Here is a 26,521-nt window from a genome sequence, read left to right as displayed (position 1 = left end):
TCATTAATCTCATTTTATAGAGTTATAACTTAAATGTGTGAACATTCTGCAGAAAATGTGTATAACTGTTCATGAACTAAAGAGACTAAAGGACTATATCACACCAACCTGCAGAAGAAACTAGAACCAGAACGGCGAGAAGGACACCGACATCCATCTCCATTACTGACACCTACAGCAGTGGTACAGGATCAGATGATCTTTACTGGCCTCAGCATTATATCTACCTTGTCGTCGGCCTTCACCCACGAAGTATGTTTGGTATTCCTAGACCTTTCTGCATTCTACTGATAATCCACACGAAAGCGTCACAGAAAAGAGGCATTTTGGAAGTATTTGCAGTTATGTAACTATACATAAAATATACTTGTCGCGCATTTGGAAATGCAACTAATTTAAGCATACTTGTTTTGTGATTTGACTTGCTTGCAACTGATAAGGATGTCACCTATGTCACCTATTGGTCAAATTACAAATACACTTCACCACACTCCACCACTCACTATGAAACTTCTCACCCAAACTTCTATACCGTCAGAAAACCAGTAGTATTTCCACTTCCACCCCAAAACAATTGTGTTTACTGTTCAAAATCTCGTGAATTTTAAATCAGTAACATTTTGATGAACAATTTTAACCATGTGCTTGAGTACTTGGAATAAAGTTGATAATTTCGTCAGTCGTGAAAAATAACAATAACAAGCCAACATATAGCTGACACTCTGACTCAAAATCATCTCTTCGTTGCCTAAAAATGACACTGACCAAAGCAGAAGTGAACAATATCACGTGAGCTTGGCGGTGAAATATGACACCGCTCAGGTCTTTGAAAGGCATTTAGAAGTGATTCAAATAAGGAAGAGAATATATGGATGTCAACTTCTTTATTATGAGGAACACAACGTTTCGGAGTATTTGCTTACTCCTTCATCAGGTGAAGGAGTATATGACACCTGATGATGGTGATGAACCGACACAGCTTAGGGGATGATCAATTATGGTAATAAATATAACTACCGGGAAGTGATATAGTTGCCAAGGTTAGCTGACAGTCAATATGCAATGAAACGTTGGTGAGGATTTACAACGGGGATAAGCGTTTTATAAATAATGGCAATAAAGTTTTGGAGACATATACATGTCATGACTACAGGGTAATAAGCCTTGGGAATCAAATGTTCTTCAGACATTGGTGGTCCCAAATCAGTCGCTGATAATCTCACCATCGGGCTGGATACTATTTAGTATTAAGAATACCAAGGGTCATGCATGTAGCAAGCATGTGACACACATTACATTGTGAGACGTTTAATCGTCGGTTCCAACCCCTTCTACAGGATCATGTCAACGGTTACAAAATAACATGAAAACAATGAAATTATTTTATTCGGATATTAAATATTACAAAACTGGCAGATATCATTGTTCAATAAAAACCAACGGTCGTTGCGTGATTGTGTGTTTAGTGGAAAATAATTGTGAAAAACCGAGTGTCAAAATGATGGTTGACGGACTACAGGTGAAGACATTATTGGTTGTTGGTGGGACACACGTGAAGACATTATTGGTCGTTGGTGGGACACATGTGAAGACATTATTGGTTGTTATTGGGACACAGGTGAAGGCATTATTGGTTGTTGGTGGGACACACGTGAACCCATCATTGGTCGCCGGTGGGGCAACTTTTTCAAGCATTATGCTGAAAAGAAGATATACTTTGTAGTGAAGACTGAGCACATAATTTCATAAAAATAACCCCCAAATTATCCACGATCCCTAACATTTTGTTCAGTATATATCGAGGGTGATATCATGTTGGATTCGGAACACATTTTCATGATTGTGCAATATTGACAAAGACATCAGTTTGTGAATTATCATGCTTCAATCAGAGTTGCATGTTGTAATCAGAATCGGGAATTGTTGATGCACGTGTTAGAACACGTGATGAGAGACAGCATCTGAAGCCAAACTGGGATTCAAATGACTAACATTTTAAACACCTTTTTTATAAAATAACTGTGAAAAACCGGGAGCCAAAATGATGGCTGACAGACTACAGACACATTCTTTATAAGAGAGCATAAATATATACAGTGTCTGAGGCCAATTCTTGAGATATACAAATATGTATTGGCTATGATTTCGATGCAATACGACATCGTTAGTGTTCAATGTCACTGAATGTGGTTGTTTCCAAGCTTTTTTACCAAAAGGTAATAACTGCAAATTAATGCGATCCAACATAGTTGCATAATATTCAAAACAAAAACGTCATTGTGATTGTACGTGTTTATCATGTACTGATAATTGAAACCAGTTTTCAAATAACTAATATTTAGTAGTTTCAAAAATTTATACGTCTCCTAACTGCAACCCAAACAACCTCTAGAAAAAACAGACCCGGCATGATTGGGTCAAAGACAAAGCCATACCTCTCATGGACATTCCCTCTCAAATAAAGACATAATGGGAAAGCAGGCAGAGATAGGTTGATTTTGATATGTTAAATCATAAAATATTGAGAAAACCTACTTGGTCCAAGTTAATACTAATACACGTTGGAATTTAGAGGCCTTTAAAAACGCAGTGATAAAATAAATATGATTATACGACGGTTACTCTTTTGGGCATAAACTGACTTCAGAGACTGAATCCTGGAAAGTAAGCATGTCCAAACTTTCAAACAATCTCTTCACAAGCATCATCGGACCGTCTGGAAACTCCCATCACTCACACCTATTATGTCAAACTAGTGAGTACTGTACTGTGTTGTTACTTTCTATTTGTTATTCAGTATTTGGGTCAGTATACATGTTGCAATTTTATCCATACCTCCCCTTAATAGTCATTGTAAGCGAACTCCTCCACCTGCAAATGATTGAGGGAGCAGTTTCAAAGATGGTTGTTGGATAAAAGGTTAATCATGTTTGGGATATACCCCATATCCCCCTAATAACTAATCGTGAAAATATTGACGTCCTCAAAAAACACTTCAGAAAACAGAAATCATAGAACCATTGAATAAAAGATTATCAAAAGATTGAGCATTACGGCAATACTATGCAAGGGTTGTTTTGAATTCGAACCATCTTTTTTCACTCTTTCTTGAATTGCCTGCCTGTACATTTTCAGGGTAAAAATATGACGATAAGAGTTGATTTCTTATTGATATTAACTGTAAGAAAACCTGAAAGGATTATTTTGACGGATAAAATCTTGCTAACCACCTGTTAATCTGCAAAATCCACAGTCATTGTACATATGATCATCCCGTCGTACCGGACTAGACAGTGCCAGGTGAATGTACCTGATTAACGAACCATATGTATGGATTAACTTTCCTTTGGGTATACAGTGACGTCCCAAATATTGTCAATCCGGAAGCCTGTTTATTTGTACCAGCGGAGTCCGGATTCGCCTTTTTCTCAATTGTGAGTGAGTGAGTTAAATATTAGACAGCGAAATTATCTCATAGACATTTTGTTAGCCGTTAAACGACAAGTCTCAATCATGAATGTTTCTTCACTGATAATAAGGATCAATAGTGTCGTGGTTAGAAGTGACTCTTTCTTCCAAGAATAGTGTGAACTCAGCGGTATTTGGTAGATAGGATGGCATTGCCCGTCCATCCACTCTCTGTGAATCCTGATCCGCTTCAGGAGCATCCTTTGGTTGTTCTTGGAGTTGGCTTTTGGGCAGATCATCCGGGTCGGGCTCCTGGTCAGGATCACAAGGTACATATTTCTCTCCCCCAACGTGGTAGTAGTACGGCGTTTTCCCTGGTACATTGTCCGGGACTGGTATTTCATGGTAGACATTTTCCTGGGTCAGCGGTGAAAGGTACTCATCGCCCTTTTCCCATCGATATCCCTCTTCGTACACCCCTTCATTAGAGCCAGTATTCCTGAGGGAAGAATATGAATATTAGTGTATACCCTATCTAGTAATCAACGTAAAATGGTCGACATGTAATTAATCAAACCTTCGTTGAGCAAATTGTCTGGTAATTATCGTCGATTATGCAACTCATAAGGACTTTGACTAATACCATTTTCGCATTGGTGTATATTGTAACTGAAGAGTAAAAAATCTCAACATAAATGGAACTGTTTCAGTGATATAACGAGTGCCAGGTTATGGGAGAAAATCTCAATGTGGCACATAGGTCTTCGGCGTTTTAAACTTGGTGATACGAACGAGCAAGGATGAATAACACAAGGCGATTTGAGGATTTCTTATCAATAATCAACGGATACTGTCTCGACTAAGGCATAACCCCTTTCGTTGCGAATTGCATCTTCCCGAGGCAGGGGCGTTAAAGGACTACAAAAGTCCAGTTCACTTCCTTGCCGAACTAGGCTGGAATTTGCAGGCTATATCGTAGCGCCACCAGTGGCTATTACGAGTTATGTCCCTTCTATGACCCTCCTACTGACCAATCAGATTCCATCACTTGCATTTGCTTCAAACAAAATGGCGGCGCCCAGTGAAAACGATCTGATTGGTAACAACGATCTATATTGTAATAAAACGGATCGTACGCCGCGAAAAACATCAAATCACTTGAGTACCTTGATTAAAGACCTCTGGAAAATAACTGTCGACATCCACATGTCGACACATGTTTTGCAATTTCTGTACTCGACCGAAATCTGTACGTTGAAATCCATGTAGTTCGTTAAGCGATTTTGAGTGGACTATGCATAGACTCGTTAGTCCAGCCAAAATGTAACTCCATAATACCAGCCTAGTTCGGCAAGGGTGGGAACTGGTCTTTTATAGTCAGTTGCCCTGCCTTGGGAAAGTGTGCGAATTGACAGCTTATACAATTAGCCCACAGATACCCACAAAGAACAATCGAGGTAAAAACATCTGACGGCTTCAGTTACAGTCAACTGAATTTAATATTCTGTAACTATGCAAGCCCTAGTCTTTTTCAACACACACACGTGTACCTTACTTACGTTGGTTTTTTCTTTCTTCGACGTATCAACACGACAATCACTATGAGTGCCGCAAGAACAACTGCCCCCAACACACTTGCAACAATGATGAGAACGTTGTTGTTAGAGGATGGAACATCTACAACATGAAAACATTTAACGATTCCATCAGCGTGTAATGGTTGGTCACCAGTGATGTCATTGTTTATTTAACATGAACATTTTACTGATGGCATCATATTAGGATGTTTGGCACGACACATTGACACTATTGATGCTGACGCCATTGAGTCGTGGTGGGACACGTGAAGACATTATTGGTTGTTGGTGGGACACACGTGTAGTCATTATCAGTTGTTGTTGGGACACACGTGATGACATTATTGGTTGTTGGTGGGGCATAGGTGAAGACATATTTGGTTGTTGGTGGGACACACGTGAAGACATTATTGGTTGTTGGTGGGACACACGTGAAGACATTTTTGGTTGTTGGTGGGACACAGGTGAAGATATTATTGGTTGTTGGTGGGACACACGTGAAGACATTATTGGTTGTTGGTGGGACACAGGTGAAGACATTATTGGTTGTTGGTGGGACACACGTGAAGACATTATTGATTGGTGGTGGGGCACACGTGAAGACATCGGTTGTTGGTGGGACACACGTGAAGACATTATTGTTTGTTGGTAGGACACACGTGAAGACATTATTGATTGGTGGTGGGGCACACGTGAAGACATTATTGGTTGTTGGTGGGACACACGTGAAGACATTATTGATTGGTGGCGGGGCACACGTGAAGACATCGGTTGTTGGTGGGACACACGTGAAGACATTATACGTTGTTGGTGGGACACACGTGAATACATTATTGGTTGTTGGTGGGACACACGTTAAGACATTTTTGGTTGTTGGTGGGACTAAGGTGAAGACATTATTGGTTGTTGGTTGGACACATGTGAAGACATTATTAGTTGTTGTTGGGACACGTGAAGACATTATTGGTTGGTGGTGGGGCACACGTGAAGACATCGGTTGTTGGTGGGACACACGTGAAGACATGATTGGTTGTTGGTGGGACACACGTGAAGACATTATAAGCTGGTGGTGGGACACACGTGAAGACATTATGCATCGTGATGGGACACACGTGAAGACATTATTGGTCGTTGGCGGGACACACGTGAAGACATTATTGGATTTTGGTGGGACACACGTGATGACATTATTGGTCGTTGGTGGGGCAACTCTTTCAAGCATTATGCTGAAAAGAAAATTTAATTTGTATTGAAGACTGGGCACACAATTTCATAAATATAACCCCCAAATTATTAACGATCCCTAACATTTTGTTCAGTATATATCGAGGGTGATATCATGTTGGATTCGGTAACACATTTTTATGATAGTGCAATATTGACAAAGGCATCAGTTTGTGAATTATCATGCTTCAATCAGAGTTGCATGTTGTAATCAGAATCGGGAATTTTCGATGCGCGTGTTAGAACACGTGATGAGAGACAGCATCTGAAGCCAAACTGGGATTCAAATGAGTAACATTTTAAACACCTTTTGAGTGTTTGGGTGTGTAACGACTACTACATAAATACTTCTACAAAAATAACTACTACAATGACTACTAAAAATACAAGCGACAAAACCCTTTCCATGGCCAGAAGAAATCTCTTCCAAAAGCATAGTCGATTGTACAATTCCGACTTTGTCAGGTGATTATGAATCACTATCAAATAATGAGGAAGATTTTTTTGTTAGCATTCATTATATTAATTATATATTGTTAAAAGAAACAGAGCTGTATTATTAGTTTTGATTTATATGTCCTTTAAGAAAATAGGGTACGAAATTTTGGTAGAACAAATTATTGACTGAAATTGTTAGTGGCTGTATCCATGAAGAGGGTCAAGTAGTGTAAAATTATTGTCGTAGTAATATTTGTGAATTTTATTTGATGGCTCAATTTGCATAAAATTTCAGCAGCTGAAGGGATGGTGTAAATCACGCAACCGTGCAGGTAGCAGAGGTATCATGAGTCTCCCCGGGGCCCAAATATGGTGGTCTGACGTCCGTGGTGGGACAACACGTGAAAACATTATTGGTTGTTGGTTGGACACACGTGAAGACATTTTTGGTTGTTGGTTGGACACACGTGAAGACATTTTTGGTTGTTGGTGGGACACACGTGAAGAGATTGTTGGTTTTTGGTAGGACACACGTGAAGACATTATGCGTACTTTGTAGTGAAGACTGAGCACAAAATTTCATAAAAATAACCCCCAAATTATTCACGATCCCTAACATTTTGTTCAGTATATACTTGGGTGATATCATGTTTGTGATTGCTGAACATCTTTTACACTAAACAACATTGATGATATAATAAACACCAACGCTCAGAAATCTGTAAAAGATCATGTCGTAAACTGAAAAGATGTTTGTGTTGTTTACAGTTTATTCACATGCATACAGGAAAAGCATTTAAAACTATGGCATATATATCAATACTAATATGTTAACGTTTCCATGGAAACATGTGAAAAACAAGGAACTATCATGCTTCAATCAGAGGTGTGTTTTGTAATCAGAATCGAGAATTGTCGATGCACGTGTAAGAACACGGGATAGTTTATTCATCCATATGATCTGATACTCAAAATCTGTGATAATTTAGTTATTGTCCTGTCCATCGATGACCGATTGTTTTCAGTCTAAATGTATTTATTAAAAATGTATAACTTCGCGATATGGTTGAAGTATTGCCGATGTGACGCTACATGTTAACTCTCTCACTGTTCGCGAAAAGGTGAGCGTATACTGCCCAACCGGTGGCAGCCGTCAAGAACACATACAAAGGCAAGTCAATGTTCACCTGAAAAGAACGGGAACATGTGGCACAAGTCAAAATGGCGAATTGCATCGGGCATTATTTTTGTCAAATTTGGAAATGCCCTCCACATGTGTTCATAAAACGTTTCTAAAGCTTGACTGAGGCCTTGAGTGTATCCGGATGTAACTAAGGGGCGTAACTCTCCGCGTTTACTGAAGTAATGTAGAAGTGCCTTAGTAACCTGTGTATGTTTCTTACCTTGTTTGGTTGTGAAGACAAGAGTACTGCTCTCAACGTGAGAACCCTTTGGAACTAATGTAGTATCTGGAAAGAATTTATCGACATTGGTCTTCAGCATACAGTGCATTCATTGGTATGTGTCTGTTGGAAATATCTACATTTGTATCTGATTGTTGACCACCAACGGTACCTGCTCAAAAGGTACTAATTATGTATTTCACAAACACTGAATCATACTATATGATATAAAGAGTGAGTGGAATGAGTCAGGTGAACGCCGCTTTAAACTGTATTCCAGTTATATCGTGGCGGGAGCTTAATGTGAGTACAAGCCCGATGTGATACAGGCCTCTGACGTTTACCACTTTTTGATGACAACCACGAGCACGGGTCTGGTGCTGCCAAACGTAGAAACATAATTTGGGCGAACCGGCATTCGGACCCACGATCACAGGGTTCTGGCATGCCCAAGGGACGCAACTCTGTAAAGCGAATTGCGACGACTCGCACGACTGGGCCACCCGTGACCCCTATTGTATTAAGAAGCATAGGAAACAGATCAAAGGGTTCACAGATCAACACTGACACGGAAGGATTACACCTTCAAACATGCTATTTCAAAAACTCGGCTCTGTTTGTGAATATAATATGTGTTAACATGTGAATAAAACAAATATGATACGCTGTCGATTTATCTGTTGCAAAACAGGGACGATAACTGGTCTTCTGGGTCGGATTCCAGCCTCGCGAAGATTGTTCCTGACATTCTGGTCCGATATCCTCCTCAAACCAGGGATATGTCCTGCAGTCACCGCAGCTGTGGCATTGCGATGACGTAGGTGGAACGGACAAATGTAGCGATCCAGTGCAGGGGTGGTAACTATTGGTCGGCCGTTTCTCGAACGGTGTGCAGTGGATTTGAACTGTGTGTATCGGTCCCAACGGCGGCAAATGGTGCTGTGGTGGGCGTTGACATGGCGTGCAACAGAAGACTGCGATTCCCCTCTGGCTACGTCCAAGAGATGTTCCGATCGGCAGCGCTGAGTCTCGGCATTTTCGAACTTGAAAAATGTTGACAATTGAATGACAAACTTTTGGCTTATGCTTGCCTTTTTATAGCCAGTACCACGAGTTACGAATGCCATAACTTGCACGTCCATTTTATTTTACTGTTTTCCTCCATGACATTTTTGATCGAGTGTGAAAACAATGCCGTTTAAGACATTGCAAATCGACAATAGCTGCGTTTTGACGCACCGTTTGTCGAATATCAGACCACCAACATTTTCCAATAACATCCAATTTTCCAATAACATCTAATTTATATACCGGAATTGTTGTGTAGTCAGGTTCAATGAACTGCTTACTACATGTGCGTTTCTTTTTTTGAAGAGTGTATTCATGTGAGATAGAATTAGACATTGTTCGTGTCAAAGCTTTTAGGATGTAGACTTAAACACCGAACGTGGAAGGAAGGCTTAAATGAATCAAAATGGTGATTTTTAAGGAAGCGTTCTATTTAATATTTGAACATCAGCAAGTCTTTCACCCACGATGTAAATAAATACATTACAAAATATGGAACAAAATCAATCAAAGGTAAGCATGTTAAGGCGTGCTCACTGTCAGATATCTCAAAAAGGGTATATGATATATTTTGTAACTTTGTTGTAAACAAAACGGGTATTGCGTCTGATATAAATTTTCAACGACTATATTCCAACTAAATCAAATCAGAACAGACTTGTAAGTACACATGTGACAAATTGTCTTTCGGAAATTCCCAGTTTTGTCGTAGAGAGTGAGTTTAACGTGACTGAATTATATCAGGCCGAGTCATCCCAGGGTTCTAACACGCCTCGAGTCTTTCAGCAGAGTCATCCCAGTGGTCTAACACGCCTCGAGTCTTTCAGCTGAATCATCCCAGTGGTCTAACACGCCTCGAGTCTTTCAGCAGAATCATCCCAGTGGTCTAACACGCCTCGAGTCTTTCAGCAGAATCATCCCAGGGTTCTAACACGCCTCGAGTCTTTCAGCAGAATCATCCCAGTGGTCTAACACGCCTCGAGTCTTTCAGCAGAATCATCCCAGGGTTCTAACACGCCTCGAGTCCTTCAGCAGAGTCATCCCAGTGGTCTAACACGCCTCGAGTCTTTCAGCAGAATCATCCCAGGGTTCTAACACGCCTCGAGTCCTTCAGCAGAGTCATCCCAGGGTTCTAACACGCCTCGAGTCTTTCAGCAGAGTCATCCCAGGGTTCTTACACGCCTCGAGTCTTTCAGCAGAGTCATCCCAGGGTTCTAAAACGCCTCGAGTCTTTCAGCAGAATCATCCCAGTGTTCTAACACGCCTCGAGTCTTTCAGCAGAGTCATCCCAGGGTTCTAAAACGCCTCGAGTCTTTCAGCAGAATCATCCCAGTGTTCTAACACGCCTCGAGTCTTTCAGCAGAGTCATCCCAGGGTGTTAACACGCCTCGAGTCTTTCAGCAGAATTATCCCAGGGTTCTAACACGCCTCGAGTCTATGAGCAGAATCATCCCAGGGTTCTAACACGCCTCGAGTCTTTCAGCAGAGTCATCCCAGGGTTCTAACACGCCTCGAGTCTTTCAGCAGAGTCATCCCAGGGTTCTAACACGCCTCGAGTCTTTCAGCAGAGTCATCCCAGTGTTCTAACACGCCTCGAGTCTTTCAGCAGAGTCATCCCAGGGTGTTAACACGCCTCGAGTCTTTCAGCAGAATTATCCCAGGGTTCTAACACGCCTCGAGTCTATGAGCAGAATCATCCCAGGGTTCTAACACGCCTCGAGTCTTTCAGCAGAGTCATCCCAGGGTTCTAACACGCCTCGAGTCTTTCAGCAGAATCATCCCAGGGTTCTAACACGCCTCGAGTCTTTCAGCAGAATCATCCCAGGGTTCTAACACGCCTCGAGTCTTTCAGCAGAATCATCCCAGGGTTCTAACACGCCTCGAGTCTTTCAGCAGAATCATCCCAGGGTTCTAACACGCCTCGAGTCTTTCAGCAGAATCATCCCAGGGTTCTAACACGCCTCGAGTCTTTCAGCAGAATCATCCCAGGGTTCTAACACGCCTCGAGTCTTTCAGCAGAGTCACCCCCTATTTCCATTCGTGACCAACTCGTGTTATTCCGGGACAAGCCGATCGCGAATAGCGACTCGTGCCCCTCTCATGGCCATTTTTGCGACTGGGTTTCGTCTTAGCGCAAACGGGCATACCTAAAACAATTGTCAACTCGTTGCGTAATGGTTTACATATATTTCCCCATATATTATACATATTTCAGATGCAATTTAAAGCACATCGGGACGTGCGGAATTATACAGTGTGATTGAACACACTTAACTGTGTCTTGGTATATTTTTAGATGCAGGACATATGTAAAATCAAACATTATTTCTGAGGGATTCTTTGATGAAGAACTTGAAATCATACGCGAATTCTGATTGGTTTTTCGTATTTTCGCACATAACATTCATCGATAGGGGGACGAGTCTTCTTGCAGGTTACGGAAAGGGGCGAGTGGTGACGAATGCCCCTATTTACAGACCGCCGTCATAAAGCTTGAATATTGCTGAGTGCGGCGTTAAACAACAAATAAACAAACAAAGGACAACTGAATCCCCCCAACTGACAAACTCCTAACTGTTGTGTTGGCCGGCATGGCGAAGGCCAGGGCTCAAATCTCCACGTCGGTACAATGAGTGAAGACTGTGTTTGGTACCCCCTGCCGTGATATTCCTGGACTATTGCTCAAAGTCAACGCATTCGTTCCTACCTGTTGTGTGGGTACATTCTTCAGCGGACGTGGACCCACTGTATGGCGTTGTCCTCCCCGGGGGACACTCTCTGCACTGTGACTGCCCTGGAGTGCTCTGGTACGTTCCCCGGGCGCAGAGAACACATGTGCTGCGGATATCACTGTAGAATGTACCCGCTGGACATTCACCTGAATCAGAGATTATAACTCAAAAGATGCTGCATACGACTCTTGCGCAAACTTGTTTGATCAGGGTAACACATTCAATGCCTTCGTAAAGCTTTCAAATTTATTTATGGTAGACATTTGGTGGACATGTCCATATTTGACGCATCAGTGCCAAAAGCAATTCCCTATTTTGTCTTGTACCATATATTCCCGTGTTTACTGAACAACGACTTTGACGGATCAGGCAGGATACGCTCACCTTATCACGAATTGATATTATCCCTATTTGGTTGTGATTTATATATGATTATTGTAAATCGTACAATGGAGCTTTTAGCAGAGATCCTCTTTTTCACGCTTGTTCAGTCAAACACCATTGTGTCGAACTTTGACGTGTCAAACGTATGGTTGTCTCGAAGTAAAAGGCTTGCATAACATATTAATTATTTATTTATCATTTTCGGTCGTTTCGAACATCGGATAACTCGAAGTATTTACGTGGGTCCCTTCAACTTCGCCACAACATTATTTGTATCTACTTTTTGAATTCATACCGACCAAATTCGTTTACTGTCGAAATTTAATTTGTATATATTTATTTTATTTTTCAAGCTCCTCCTCGGGAAAACTGCCGAATATAAACCTTCTTTGAATGTCCCTGGCTATCATCTGATTATGGGTTGATTCATTACAGTAAACTACGTTTATAACGAACTCGCTTGTAACGAACTGACGGATATAACGAACTGTTTGGGGGTCCCATCCATTTGCTGTTTATATGTTGTATATATGCATATAACGGACTAGGGTTATAACGAACTAAAATTAGTGGTTACTTTGAGTTCGTTATAACCGTAGTGTACTGTATTGTCTTTGGTTTAACCAAAATGAAATTACTCTTAAAACTTGGGTTAATTACTTCGGGTATTTCTCTCATTTATAACGGACTTACTGTTCAAATCTCACTTCCACTATAGGCATCAGTGAGTGAGTTTGGTTTAACGCCGCTTTTACCTGTATTCCAGTTATGTCATGGCGTGCAAGCTTAATGTGGGAGGAAAGCCCGAAGTGATGTAGGTCTCAGACGTTTACCACTTCGGTGAAACCCACGAGCACGGGTATGGTGCCTAGAAACATAATCGAGGCGAACCGGGATTCGAACCAACAATAAGTTTCTGTCGTGCCCAAGGGACGCAACTCTGCACTGGGAACCGCAGCGCCTTAGACGGCTGTGCCACTCGTGCCACATTTATGGAATCAATTCAAGCAATCGAGGTATGAGGTGAGAACATAAGAAGGACTTCGAAATCGAAGTTTATGCATTACAAATATGTATTTGCTACAAGCGAAGTCAAAACATTGTTATTGTTCCTAAAACATGTACGCATTAAAACAAAGCACTTTTCATACCGCACAACCCATCTTCAGGAAACGTCCCTCGGGGGCAGATGACATCAGCTGTGACGTTGATGGGATATGACGGCGAGTACGTCACGCTATTTGACGTCACGGTCCAGACAGACGTACTTGTATTCTGTAACTGTCGAGCTGTTTGTTCCAATGTCTCGACAGCATCAACCACAGCTGCAAGCCCCGGAGATACTGGAGAATATAAAAATGATAAATTAATAAAACAAAATTCCAGCTGATTCACATTGATACACTGCTCGAAACTCTATGCTTGCCTTATCAACCACTGACATGGATATTCCCCGTACACTCTCGTCACTCAGAAAGTTTGGTTTGATAGCCAGATTATGGGAAGTGTTGATCGTTATTCGGACGATCCGTTTCGATTCATGATATATAATCAGTAAAGTTTATCACCATTTTTAGCAATATTCCAATATTAGTTGAATTCATTGTACCATGAAGGGAATCGATCCTGAGTCTTCGGCGTGATGAGCCATTGCTTTAACCACTGGGCTACCCGACACCCGTTTTTCACGGTATTGTAAACCTATTGTTTTATTTAGAAAAAAAACATGCGCACTCTTTAATACCCCGAACTTAGTCGGTTGTGAGGCGTCAACATCGAACGTTCCGTTGTTGCTTTGGTGATTAGTATGCAAAATATGCTGAGTAATTATGTATTCCTACACAGTGATTCGGTCGCTTGCTTCAGGGAATGCAAATCAAATTTTCACCCTTTGACATTTGGTCATGTGACCCAAATAAGCCAATCACAATACAGAACACACTTTCTATAGGTTTAAAATTGTGGTTGAGGTGATGTACTTACGTGTTTTATTGTGAATATAGGATGGCAGGTCAAGGTTAAGGTCAAGGTCAGAGTTTGTGAGGTTGACGGTGAAGAGGGAATAAGTCGTTGTTATGCCCTCGGGGCTACAACCAGGAAAGGCAACACTGATTGAACAGGTTGATTTCCTTCCACACTCAACTCTACCGAGGTTCTGGGTCAAGGAGATCTTCAGGTCTTCTGAGTGTGACGGTGTGAGACACGTTTCGCCCGTGTAGTTCACTTGAGCCGTCAGTGACATTGATGTAGGGGAGATAACTCCTGAAAGCACATTACACATAGCTTTTATTTTCAAGACACATTTACTATTCATCAGAAACCTGTTTCTGGACCGATTTTTAAAAAAATAACAATTTTGAACTGAAATATACAGTAAGCAGTACTTAACTTTGAATCAGGTGTATATAATGGACTGAAAGTATATATTGGCGTCTACTGTGAAACCAACAACAAGATGTATTTGTTTATAATTCTTAGTGTTTACACTGCAAACACGAAAACGTCGTTTTTTTCCGTATATGGTCATTGGACGGAAAAACGACGTTATTTGGACGTTTTCAAACCATCGTTTTTCCGTCCAAATAACGTCGTTATTTGACATCGGAATTTACTGGGAGAGAACGATAGCGTTAAGCTCCTCCCTTTCTTGATTGACATTGTCAATCAAGCAACAGCGTCTACCGGTATTTCTACTTCTCAGATTTCATTGGTCAGTCCTCGCGTGTTAGATTACAGGCCCGCGGTTGACGCTGCATTCGAAGCGCTTAGCGGAAGTACTGAAATCAATCGTTCTGCGCATGCGGATAACTTAATGCCTTGACCAAATTTTCCGTTCTGTGCATGCGCGATTTCGCGTATTGTTTCCTAGATTTAATGTCACCACTATTTGACAATGCTTCATAAACACAGTCACGTGAAGGTTCGGAATCGTAATGAGTAACTCCATTTAAATTGAAGAGGATCCCCAGTGATATGGGAGATTCCAAGATGAAACTATTCTATGGCTATCTAGGCTGCCACCCAAACCGATCTTAACGGGACCCGATAGCTATTGTATGCTATATAGTCATATGGAAGTGGACAAGAACTATACATTGTATTCCGGCCGATTGTTCTTGCATTTAATTATAAGTCAGGAAAATGGACTTTGATAAAGGATAATCTAAACACGAATAATATATTATTGTTTACTGTTACTGTTTTTGACTGCTTGTTCTTGCATACTTTGTCTAAACTGGCAGTACAATGCAGTTACCAGGTACGTTTTGGAAAAGCAAATCGTGTAGTGTATCTTGTACAAATTTACTTATACTGCTAATTGCTACACAGTATAGGTTCATTGATTGTGTATTGTCCGAACTTATACGTTTATAATAATCATAATATGAAACAGATGTGTTACGAGAAATGAGATTACTGGTATTTGTGAGTGAGTATATGTTGTTGTATGCCGCAGGAAGTAATATTCAACCTATATCACGACGGCCTGCAAAATAATCAAGCATGAACCAGACAAACCAGTGATTGAAAGCATGAACAACGTTCCTCATCATCGGAGTAAAATGACACGCTGTCAACCAGGTCTAGCCACCCGAGCCTTTTTTTGCACGGCCTCTACGATACAAATGGAGTGTTTAGGTCATTTCTGACCAGGTATACAACGGGGAGGTATTCTAGAATAAGCAACGTCCAAGACTTTGTTTGTGGGGCGGTCGATGAACTAGAGGTTAAAGCGTTTGCTCATCACGCCGAAGACCCGGGTTCGATCCTGGACATGGGTACAATGTGTGAAGCCCACATCTGGTGTTCTCCGACGTGATTTTGCTGGAATATTGCTAAAAGCGGCGTAAATCACTCACTCACTCACTCACAATGTTTGTTATTACACTACACAGTGAAACCCCTCCCATCTGAAAAATACAGATCCCAGTGAAATCATTCAGAATAAGAAAATGGTGGATTTACGAACAATATGTACGTAGTCATGTATCTTTAACGGCATATAAACGTTTCCTAACAAACGGTGTCTTGAAAAACGTTTTCCCTGAATTCTTACTGATGCAGGACGGCAGTCTGGTGGCTGGACTCCAGTGTCCCTCTCTACATGTGTACACGGTGATCTGATGCCTTGGTGTGAAGAAGCCTTCTATGCAGACAGGTCTACAGTCGAGGGCTCCAGCTGTTCCATTACACTCCGGACCGCTGACGATATTACCATATCCTAATTGAAGCTGTGATGAACTACAGACTGCAACAAAAGTACATTCGCTACAGCCAACATTGCAATAGAAACATGGGTGTCAGACTGAAGGATTGGTCTTGCATGGAATCGGTATTGGTGTGAATTCGGTTGGTTTATTGTCTAAATATTCTAAACCACCACTTGAAATAAAAGTACCTGCACTCACACAGCACCTGCCACTCACACAGCACCTGCCACTCACACAACACGCGCCACTCCCACAGCACCTGCCACTCACACAGCACGCGCCACTCACACAGCACCCGCCACTCACAGCACCTGCCACTCACACACCAACTGCCACTCACAAAGCACCCGCACTCACATAGCACCTGTCACTCACACAGCACCTGCTACTCACACAGCACCCGCCTCTCACAGCACCTGCCACTCACACAGCACCCGCCACTCACAGCACCTGCCACTCACACACCAACTGCCACTCACACAGCACCCGCACTCACATAGCACCTGCCACTCACACAGCACCTGCTACTCACACAGCACCTGCCTCTCACAGCACCTGCCACTCACAGCACCTGTCACTCACAGCACCCGCACTCACACAGCACCTGCCACTCACACAGCACCTGCCACTCACACAGCACCTGCTACTCACACAGCACCCGCCACTCACAGCACCTGTCACTCACACATTCTGCAGGAAAAGTAAGCGTTTGTTTGTTGCTTGACGCCGCACAGCAGTACCTCCGCCGTATGACAGGATAGCCGCATGAGTGCGTGTTCTGGGGTTTCTTGTTGTTTGCCCACATTGCAAACACATGAAACTCCAGAACACGCACTCATACACTGCACCCACTACCTAACACACCGAACTACACTACAAACCACCCTAAATCTGAATAAGGCTCTTACTCTAGAAGCAATCCTAAACCCACAAAATAAAATAGAAAAATTCAAAGCCTTAGGCGTATACTTAATCAAACAGGACTAATTAATCGCATTTAAAACCCCAATAAACTTCCAAAACCAAACCACATAATCAAACTAACAAACTTCCATACTCAGGTCCCTTAGTTCGTCCCCCAAACCCTCTTGGCATTTTTTCCAAATCTCAAAATTTCCAAAATTCTATATAAGCAACCACTAAAACACCCCTACTGGACTGCCAAACAACTTTTTCCCCTTTTTCGGAAACACATTAAATGGCTTGGCCGGGCCCGTGTGCGAAATACGCTGCAGTCGGAAAGGGCACGTAAAATCTCCAATATAAGTAAGTAAGTAAGTAATAGCCGTTTACTGATTTTATTGAAACTGAAAACGATACATTAATTTTGAATTACGTCTACTGCGTACAAGTGCGTCGAATCCGCTGCTTACAAATTAAAGAGCAACACTTAAGAAATATGGTTTTGCAACGACGCACGATCATCGGATTCTGGCAATACAACGGGATGCAACTCTACAGGAACAGGTCTTAGCTGCCATGGCCGCCAACGCCTCTAATATGATGTCTGGTTACAAGCATATTTGTTTGTTTCCTTGTTGTTTAACGCCGCACTCAGCAATATTCCAGGTATCTGACGGCGGTCTGTAAATAATCGAGTCTGGACCAGACAATCAAGCGCTTGGCATCATGAGCATCGATCTGCGCAATTGGGACACGATGGTTAGAAGCATGGCATGTATAGAGTTAACTCATTGTAAATGTTCCTCCTCGTTCATCACTGATTCCTACCTAAACAGTTCAGCGTGTTGCAGGTCAAGGTTGCTGTGGCTGGTCCTGGGCAATCCGTCCCTTCAGCATCCGGTAGTGGACTGTCACATGACCTTGACCTTGTCCTGAGGCCACCCCCGCACGTCACAGAACATGCTGACCAGCCCGTCCAAGTTGACCAACCACCATCAACTGAATTGAACATGTTATACTGTGCAACATTTTGGCGGACCAAATCAAACACGGGACAAGTTGCCATGCATATGCGTTGTATTGCAACTATGGCAAGTTTGGATAGTTGAAATTTATTACGTCAACACACGAAAGTTCATAAGATTTTTTCTGATATCCATATATGAGTGAGTGAGTGAATAAATGATTGAGTGAGTGAGTGAGTGAGTGAGTGAGTGGTTTTGCGCCGCTCTTAGCAATATTCCAGCAATTTCACGTCGAGGAACACCAGAAATGGGCTTCACACGTTGTACCCATGTCTTCGGCGTGACCACTAGGCTACCCGACCTAATCGTAGCACGTTTGGAGTGATCGATTGGGCATTCTAAAGCTTTATGACATGGGTGAAAACCCAACCCTCACAGGTCACAGATGTTGACTACTTTTACTGCAACCAACGAGCAGGACTATGGTGTTGTCAGACCAAGCGTGATTCACAGATTTGACACCCAAACTAGCAGATACAGCAGATTCGGAATTGGCAGCAACTGTGCCATGTTTGTTAGAGTGACCAGTATTTAGAATTCTGTTCGCGTGAGACGGTTCGTGCTTGGGTGTATTTGCTATGGGTGTAAGACGAACAGACTCGCAGCTACATACAGAATGGTCCACTGTGACACACGTGATAACAATACATAATTAATGCATATCTATATCACACCCTATCCATGGCCTAAAGTATGGAATCCTGTAAGGGACATTCACGGCGCTACACAATCGTTCAGTCAAGCTCGGAGGTCCAGTCTTTAACTAACTAGTGAAATTGGCGTACTTCTAAGTATAGGGTGTTTTTCTGTTAGTTTTGTCGACATAAGGCATAATGCGAGCGGGCAACGCCGTAATCTGTCTGCTCCTTCGTAAGTTGGAGAAATGTTCCTGTGTAGTGATATAAGGCTTTTCGCCTCCGGTAAGAGCTCAGAAAGCTCCGAGCTGGACATGATCGCAGCGCTACACGATCAATATCCTTGACAATGCAGGGTGAACAGAAGTTAGTATCACACAGGACACATTTCATAGCATGGGGCACGACAGACTCTCAGGACTCACGCCTTCCTGTCGGGGGCACAGTTGGTCCAGTCATCTCCGGCGCCGCGATTTGCTATGCAGAGTTGCGTCCACTGTGCCCGCCAGAATCCTCTAGCCTCGGAGTCGAATCCCGGTTCGTCCCGATTATGTTTCTAGATTTCTACCCGTACTTGTGGGCTTCACCAGAGTGGTACAAGTGTAAGACCTGCATCATTTCGCGCTTTCCTCCCACATGAGCCGCCGTGATATAACTTGAATACTGTTGAAAGCGGCGTTTAACCCAACTCACTCACTCACTCCTACTGCGGTCTTTAGTCATCTGGAGGCACGGGTGGCCCAGTCGTCTAAGGCGCCGCGATTCGATGTGCAGAGTAGCGTCCCTTGGGCACGCCAGAAACCTATGATTGTGGGTTCGAATCCCGGTTCGCCCCGATTATGTTTCTACGTTTATCAGCACCATACCCATGCTCGTGGGTTTCACCAAAGTTGTAAACGTCTGAGACCTGCATTACTTCGGGCTTTCCTCCCACATTAAGCTGACGCGCCGCGAATTAACTGGAATACTGTTAAAAGCGGCGTTAAACCCAACTTACTTTAGTCAACTGGTTTCCTCATATGAGAGGTGACCTGTGATACCTCGTTCCGTGCCTACGTCTATATTTACCGATCCGTTGTTGGCATAAAGGTCCACGGAAGCCTTGCGTACATTCACATGTGTAGTTGGAGCCACCAGACCTGCACAGCGCCATGTTCTCGCATTGATGATGTTCACAGAAGTCTGGCGGCGAGGCACAGGTCCTTCCAGTGTAGCCACTCTGGCACTGACAAACATAGGAGGTGGGAGTGTCGAGACATGGGTGCCCATTACACGGGGACGCCAGGCACTCCTCCACAGCTGATGACAGAAACAGACACTCTTTATGAACCGAGTATCGATGGGGGTTGGGATGGGTGTTGGAGGGACTTGGTGGGTGGGGGTTGGGATGGGTGTTGGAGGGACTTGATGGGTGGGGGTTGGGATGGGTGTTGGAGGGACTTGGTGGGTGGGGGGTAGATGTGATGGTGGGGTGGTGCTGGGAGGTTCTTGACAATAGTTTAGGTCACTGTTTCATGTTGTATAAAAAAAACCATGGTGAACGCTTTTTGCCCCATCGGTGGCAACCATCACACACACATGCAAGGACAAGTAAATTGTTCAACTAAAAAAAATACTTTGAACACATGTTACAAGTCGAAATGGGAAACTGTTTCATACAAGAATGATTTTTCTCAGTAGTTTCTGGAACATATTATTCTGTTTCTACCAACGTTGAAATGTTTAATATTCAGTGACATCTACAAATCTGAAAGCTAATACTGTTTACCAACATAGCAAATGCATAAATTCGACGTAAGGCCAGAACATTACGGAAGCCTTTTAGGGTAATTTATTTTATATTTTTGTCGATACTGTCATGAAATTTCAAGAAACTAAGTTGAAATTTCAAGATTCTGTCTTGAATCTTTAAGATATAGAAGTTGAAATTTCAAGATAATAAGTTGAAATTTCAACATAGTGTCAACTTCTGTATCTTGAAATTTCAAGATGGTATGAAAAAAATGTCCCTAAAAGGCTTCCGTAGAAGTGTCTCAATGGATTGAGGAGCATCTATATCAATGACGCACTGAAGACCATTCAATACAAAAATATTAACCCTTGCATGAGCTCGGTGACTTCATAGTGATCGATCCAGGACCTCCTTTGCTCATGTGATCCACGGAAAGAACAATATTGTCATCCTCCATTGTGTCGCAGGTGGACGCCATCGCCAGGATCTGCGCGGCCGTCTTGCAGGTCTTGTACAGGGCCATGCTCCTTACTGATATTGCTGGAACAGATTGCGATAACAATCAGGGCCACTTGAAGCATATATGTCTTCATATCTTTAAGACTGTTTCAAGTACATATTAAATGATGGTAGTATACCATCGCTTTGTGCAACAATAACCTGTGCCTGCCTTGAAATACAAAACCTGACTTTTGTTCAGGTAAAATAGGTCATCACAGACTACCTCACATGTCCTCGAACACATACTTCCATACTTGGAATAGTTCGACAGCAGCGGGAAGACACGTATCTGCCGATTGCTGCTGCATTTATTTCAGGGTATATGTAATATATGTATTTACACAATACCGTATGGTATCTACTGCTAATGAAACCATTGTACATAGAGGTCATTGAATCATATTGTGAAATATCTTGTTTTTGTCATCCAGTGGCGAGCTACGAATGCAAATGTCCTATGTATTCCCATGTGTGACAATAAAAGCTTCAAAACTATTTCTATGTTCATAAGAAATATCTACCAAAAGTAGAATTGATTGTACGATTCTGACTATATCATGGGCATGTGTTTATGAATCACTATCAAATAGTGCTGACACCAGGTGTTGAGTGAAAATATCGACTTGTCTTTCGTGACTAAAGTTATGACAAAAGGTCATTTTTACCATCACTACTGCCAACATTGAGAGACAGCGTTGATGACGATGCTATTACTGGTGCTTGAGAAGCTACTGACACAGACACTGTCTGCCCGTCTCTATACAGCGTCAGATTTTGGGTGCTTGAGTGAAACGTCACGTCCAAGCGAGTCCATCTGTTGAGATATGTCCCAGCGGTGATCATCTGCACTCTGCAATGTAAGAATAGGGTGAGGTGAAATGGGGTTTAACGTCGCGTCCAAGATTAGTGCACTTATATAGCGACGTGCATGCAGGTGTTTGTTTCGGCATGTACTAGTCCGGACTGAGGCAGATTTATAGTGCTAGCAATGTCGCAGTTTAACATGAATACCATAACTCAAGACACAGAATACTGACTCCGAGCCGACCAGTCCTTGTTTCAGCCCCTCATTGCCGAGCGCCGCAAGGGTAACAACAAGTACCATCTCTTAACGTCTTTTGGTATGACGCGGCCGGTGATGGAACCACCGACATTCCGCTCTCCGGTCGGAAACTCTACCACTAGACCACGGAGGCGGTCGTGAGATGTATTGAAATCAGGACTTAACAAATTGACAAGTTCAAGTGAGAGTGTTTGTGTGTTCATGTATGGTTGAGTGCTTGAGAAAGTGAGTGTCGTGTTAAGAGAAACAATGCCAGTAACGATATAACAGTTTCTCCGGGCGGACGCTCTACCATTAGACCACGGAGGCGGTCGAGAGTGGGTGATAGTGGGTTGGTGTATGGTTGATTACTTGAGTAAAAGTTGTATTAAGAGAACAATGCTAGTAACGCTAATTTGGTAACATTTTTCAAAGATAAAATTTGTCATGTTTTGTGGGTCAGCCAAGGTCATTTTAACATCTCCTTTCAGTGGATTATTAATAATTAAATGTTTCTCACCCATTTAAGGAGATCGTCATTGGCTGTTTGATAAGGAGCACAAAGGCAGTGCCACCAGCGGATATAGTTGTACCCTTTGTAAGATTGGTGGCTTTGTACCAGACTGACAATGTGAAGTCGAGAATATCAGATGACGTTGGTGCAATGCTTGTCAGTTGGACATCACCTTGGCTGGAGAACTCAAAGGCTGTGTGGACATAATGTTATAATAATTACACCCATGCTAACAATATGTACATAACAAACATAGAATGCCTAGTAAGTGTGTCACATGTGCCTAATCCATTTGATTTTCTGCAATAAAATATGTTTAAATCAACAAACATATACAACACAAAAAGAGAAGAAAAGGTTAACATCAGGATAAAAACCACAAAAAACAAAATCCTTGCACCTGTTCTTTATAACATGATTATAAGAAATATGTATTTGTTAACTCATTATCATGCATCATAATCCACGATCCGCGGATCCTGGTACAACTAAGGGACGCAACTCTATGTAACGAGTTGCGGCGCATAACGACTAGTGCGCCACCAGTGGCTCCGGTTATAGAAACTACTGAAATAGTTTTGGGCAGCGCTATAAGTAAGAATTTGATTGAATTTATATGGATTATACCACAAAGTTTACAAAGAACCATCATATTATAAACATGTTTAACAATTCTGTTGAAGAAGATCATGTATTACTCGCATACTTACATGTACACGCTTCTCTATGTGTGCTTCCAGTGATGGTGGTCATGGTACCTCGAGGACAAGGGAGGCAGTGTCTGGTCCCTGCCGACGGTTGGTACTCGCCAATGGGACACACAACACAGGGCTCTATCCCGTTAGGGGATGCCTGTCCTGCCAGACACTGGACTTGAAGGAAGAGAATTAACAATTGAATAAACCCACAATATATCGTGTTGGAAAAATGTATCATCATAATATAAGGGGTGGCGGGGAAGCCTAGTGGTTAAAGCGTTTGCTCGTCACGCTGTAGACCCTGGTTCGATTCCCCACATGGATACAATGTGTGAAGCCCACTGGTGTCCCATGTCTCGATATTTCTGAAAGTTTGCTAACGATTGACGTACAATACAACTAACTCACTTACTCAGATGATGCATTACAACTTAATGTATAACGATGCAAAATTAAAAAGAAAACCAACATGTACATGAAACTAAGATATCAGTCGGTCGAAGCTTGAAGCCATTCTTCATGTTATGAATTTTGTAATAATTTTGTTTGTTTGTTTGTTGTTTAATGCCGCACTCAGCAATATTCCAACTATATGACGTCGGTCTGTAATTAATCGAGTCTGGGCCAGACAATCCCTAACTCGAACTCCTTCATCTTGATGTATTATTTAATACGATGGAATATCGTCCCAAATTTGTAGGGACCGACTGTCTATTGTAATAAGGAATTTTGTTTGTGGGACACATTGTCACTTTCTGAAGATGTACAATTTCTTTCCACTGAAAGAAAGAACCATTTCGTTATCGTTACTCACAAAACATGTTTCATGATGGGGACTTTCAGTAATAGTCTTTGTGGTCCTACCTTTACAATCTGTACTTGATCTCGAACCTTTATCAAGAGTGCTGGTTCCGCTAGGGCATGTCTTGCAGGTGAAGCTGTGGTCTTCGTTTTGGTAAGTACCTTTACTGCAGGGATCACACGAGGTCGTTGTGCTGTTAAACATGGTACCCGTTGGACATACGGCTGCGAGACAAAGACACCAATTCATTCATTTTTTTAATTTCCAATACATATAGGCCACAGGCCTTTGTGTACAAAAGTTAAGTACAGACAGGTTTTAAGCTTTTAGTTTCGCATTTCTTACTTCATTTGCATAATATAGATATTTTGCTAGATTTGTAATAATATATGTATCTGGTGATGACAGAAGCATTTTAAATTTATGGACGTTAGGATGACAATAGAACTTTGCTTTGAGATATAGTTGCCGTTACTTGACATAGTTGGAACAAATAAGCAGGAAGTGGTACTCGGTTTCAACACAGTCTAAGACCCCAATTACTACACCCGTGTAAATACGCAGATATAAATATGTATGTTACTACAGGTATAACTACAACATTAGCATTTCTCTATATTCAGTTGAATACTCAAACACCAGTTGACACCTTGTAGACTTTAGCATGCCAGTGTAACCTTACAAGCGAAAGGACGCAAAAAGGTTAAAAGTTAGGCAACTGAGCGTGGCTGGTTTTTGTCATAGCAATATTTCAAAAGAAAATTTGAATTTAAAAATGTGAAACTTCATTGACTTTATCCTACTTCGACTTCTATTTGATAACTTAAGAGTAATAATAATTATGACAATGTGGACAACAATGTATATGGACTTAAGGACTGATAAGTGTGCAAACTGTGTTCATACAATTGTTTCAACTTTACAGGTAAGAACCATTTTACCATTAACTTGAATAAAAATTATTTATAATTGATAGGCAGAATCGAAATTTTGAATTTTAAACCTTATTCTTTTTAAAATTGATACTTGTTTATTAGAAACCACATTGGTACATTTTATGCCAATAAGTGAGTGAGTTGGGTAAAATGCCGCTTGTAACAGTATTCCAGTCATATCACGATGTGTCAGTTTAATGCTGAAGAAGTGATGTACATTTACAGCTTACAGAAAATAAGAAGTGTTCATAAAATCTCGAGCCTTGTGACAACCGGTTCTCCCGACTGACAAAAGAGTAGGGATCTAGTTAGTTTTATAAGATATAGACGATAAATGTCACTTTTATGATCTCATCTATTAATATATTAATGAATATGTAAACTGTTACAAAACGTTAAATTACGTTACAATAAACACGTATGGTGCCTATTCCCTTACCACACGAACCAGTTTCAAGGACTGGTAGCATTCCTTCCCCACATTTGAAGTGAGCGTAGTTGTAATTGAAGGAGTCACTGCGGACGTGGACACCGACGACGGTCGTGTTGAAACTCCCACTGTCCAGCATCACCTGGACCTTGTCCCGTAGCTCATGCAGGACATTCTCGTGGTGCGTGACGCAGTCATCTGTCGTCATGCTGGCGCAACTGTACGTCACGCTGAAGTGCCATCGCACCACTAACGCCGTCTCCGACCGCTTGTGCCGGCCACGTGGGACATCAAGCTGTAAAACAATAAGGTGCGTACAGCTAACATAATATTAGTATGGCTCAAATGTTTATTTATGTGTCAGACATAATTATACGTAAAGCGACAGAGATATTGTACATATGAAATAAGTATCCAGCCAAATTGACTTATGAGAAAGACTTGCTGAACGAGCGAACGAACGTTTATGATTACCTCATGATCAGTTATACTCCTCTTCCTGCGGTTTTCAGCCAGAGATTTTGTACATATGAAATAAGTATCCAGCCAAATTGATTTATGAGAAAGACTTGCTAAACGAACGAACGAACGAACGACCGACCGACCGAACGACCGAACGTTTATGATTACCTCATGATCAGTTATACTCCTCTTCCTGCGGTTTTCAGCCAGAGATATTGTACATATGAAATAAGTATCCAGCCAAATTGACTTATGAGAAAGACTTGCTGAACGAACGAACGAACGAACGAACGTTTATGTTTACCTCATGATCAGTTATACTCCTCTTCCTGCGGTTTACAGCCAGAGATATTGTACATATGAAATAAGTATCCAGCCAAATTGACTTATGAGAAAG

At 41.9% G+C, this 26,521-nt stretch overlaps 1 protein-coding gene across 1 annotated transcript in view; it reads right to left on the bottom strand.

The window, feature by feature from the left end:
- Positions 1 to 917: 917 nt before the first annotated feature.
- The window catches only part of LOC124119107 (sushi, von Willebrand factor type A, EGF and pentraxin domain-containing protein 1-like), a 35,709-nt gene continuing 10,105 nt past the window's right edge, over positions 918 to 26,521 (bottom strand). Inside the window, exons 9-23 of the mRNA XM_048389230.1 lie at positions 25,672 to 25,957; positions 24,360 to 24,521; positions 23,508 to 23,669; positions 22,804 to 22,990; positions 21,907 to 22,091; positions 21,107 to 21,280; positions 20,077 to 20,307; positions 18,177 to 18,347; positions 16,292 to 16,483; positions 14,218 to 14,496; positions 13,386 to 13,577; positions 11,826 to 11,996; positions 8,051 to 8,116; positions 4,968 to 5,085; positions 918 to 3,907 (exon numbers count right to left, since the gene is read on the bottom strand). Of these exons, the coding sequence (XP_048245187.1) occupies positions 3,526 to 3,907; positions 4,968 to 5,085; positions 8,051 to 8,116; positions 11,826 to 11,996; positions 13,386 to 13,577; positions 14,218 to 14,496; positions 16,292 to 16,483; positions 18,177 to 18,347; positions 20,077 to 20,307; positions 21,107 to 21,280; positions 21,907 to 22,091; positions 22,804 to 22,990; positions 23,508 to 23,669; positions 24,360 to 24,521; positions 25,672 to 25,957 (2,958 nt within the window). The 3' untranslated portion in view covers positions 918 to 3,525. The remainder of the gene's footprint in view (positions 3,908 to 4,967; positions 5,086 to 8,050; positions 8,117 to 11,825; positions 11,997 to 13,385; positions 13,578 to 14,217; positions 14,497 to 16,291; positions 16,484 to 18,176; positions 18,348 to 20,076; positions 20,308 to 21,106; positions 21,281 to 21,906; positions 22,092 to 22,803; positions 22,991 to 23,507; positions 23,670 to 24,359; positions 24,522 to 25,671; positions 25,958 to 26,521) is intronic.

Source organism: Haliotis rufescens, unplaced genomic scaffold (genome assembly GCF_023055435.1).
Source record: "Haliotis rufescens isolate VD_foot unplaced genomic scaffold, xgHalRufe1.0.p SCAF_8, whole genome shotgun sequence".
In the NCBI taxonomy this organism is placed as follows: Eukaryota; Metazoa; Mollusca; class Gastropoda; order Lepetellida; family Haliotidae; genus Haliotis; species Haliotis rufescens.
The sequence above is the reverse complement of the archived record's forward strand: the minus strand, read 5'-3'. Positions and strand labels throughout refer to the sequence as shown.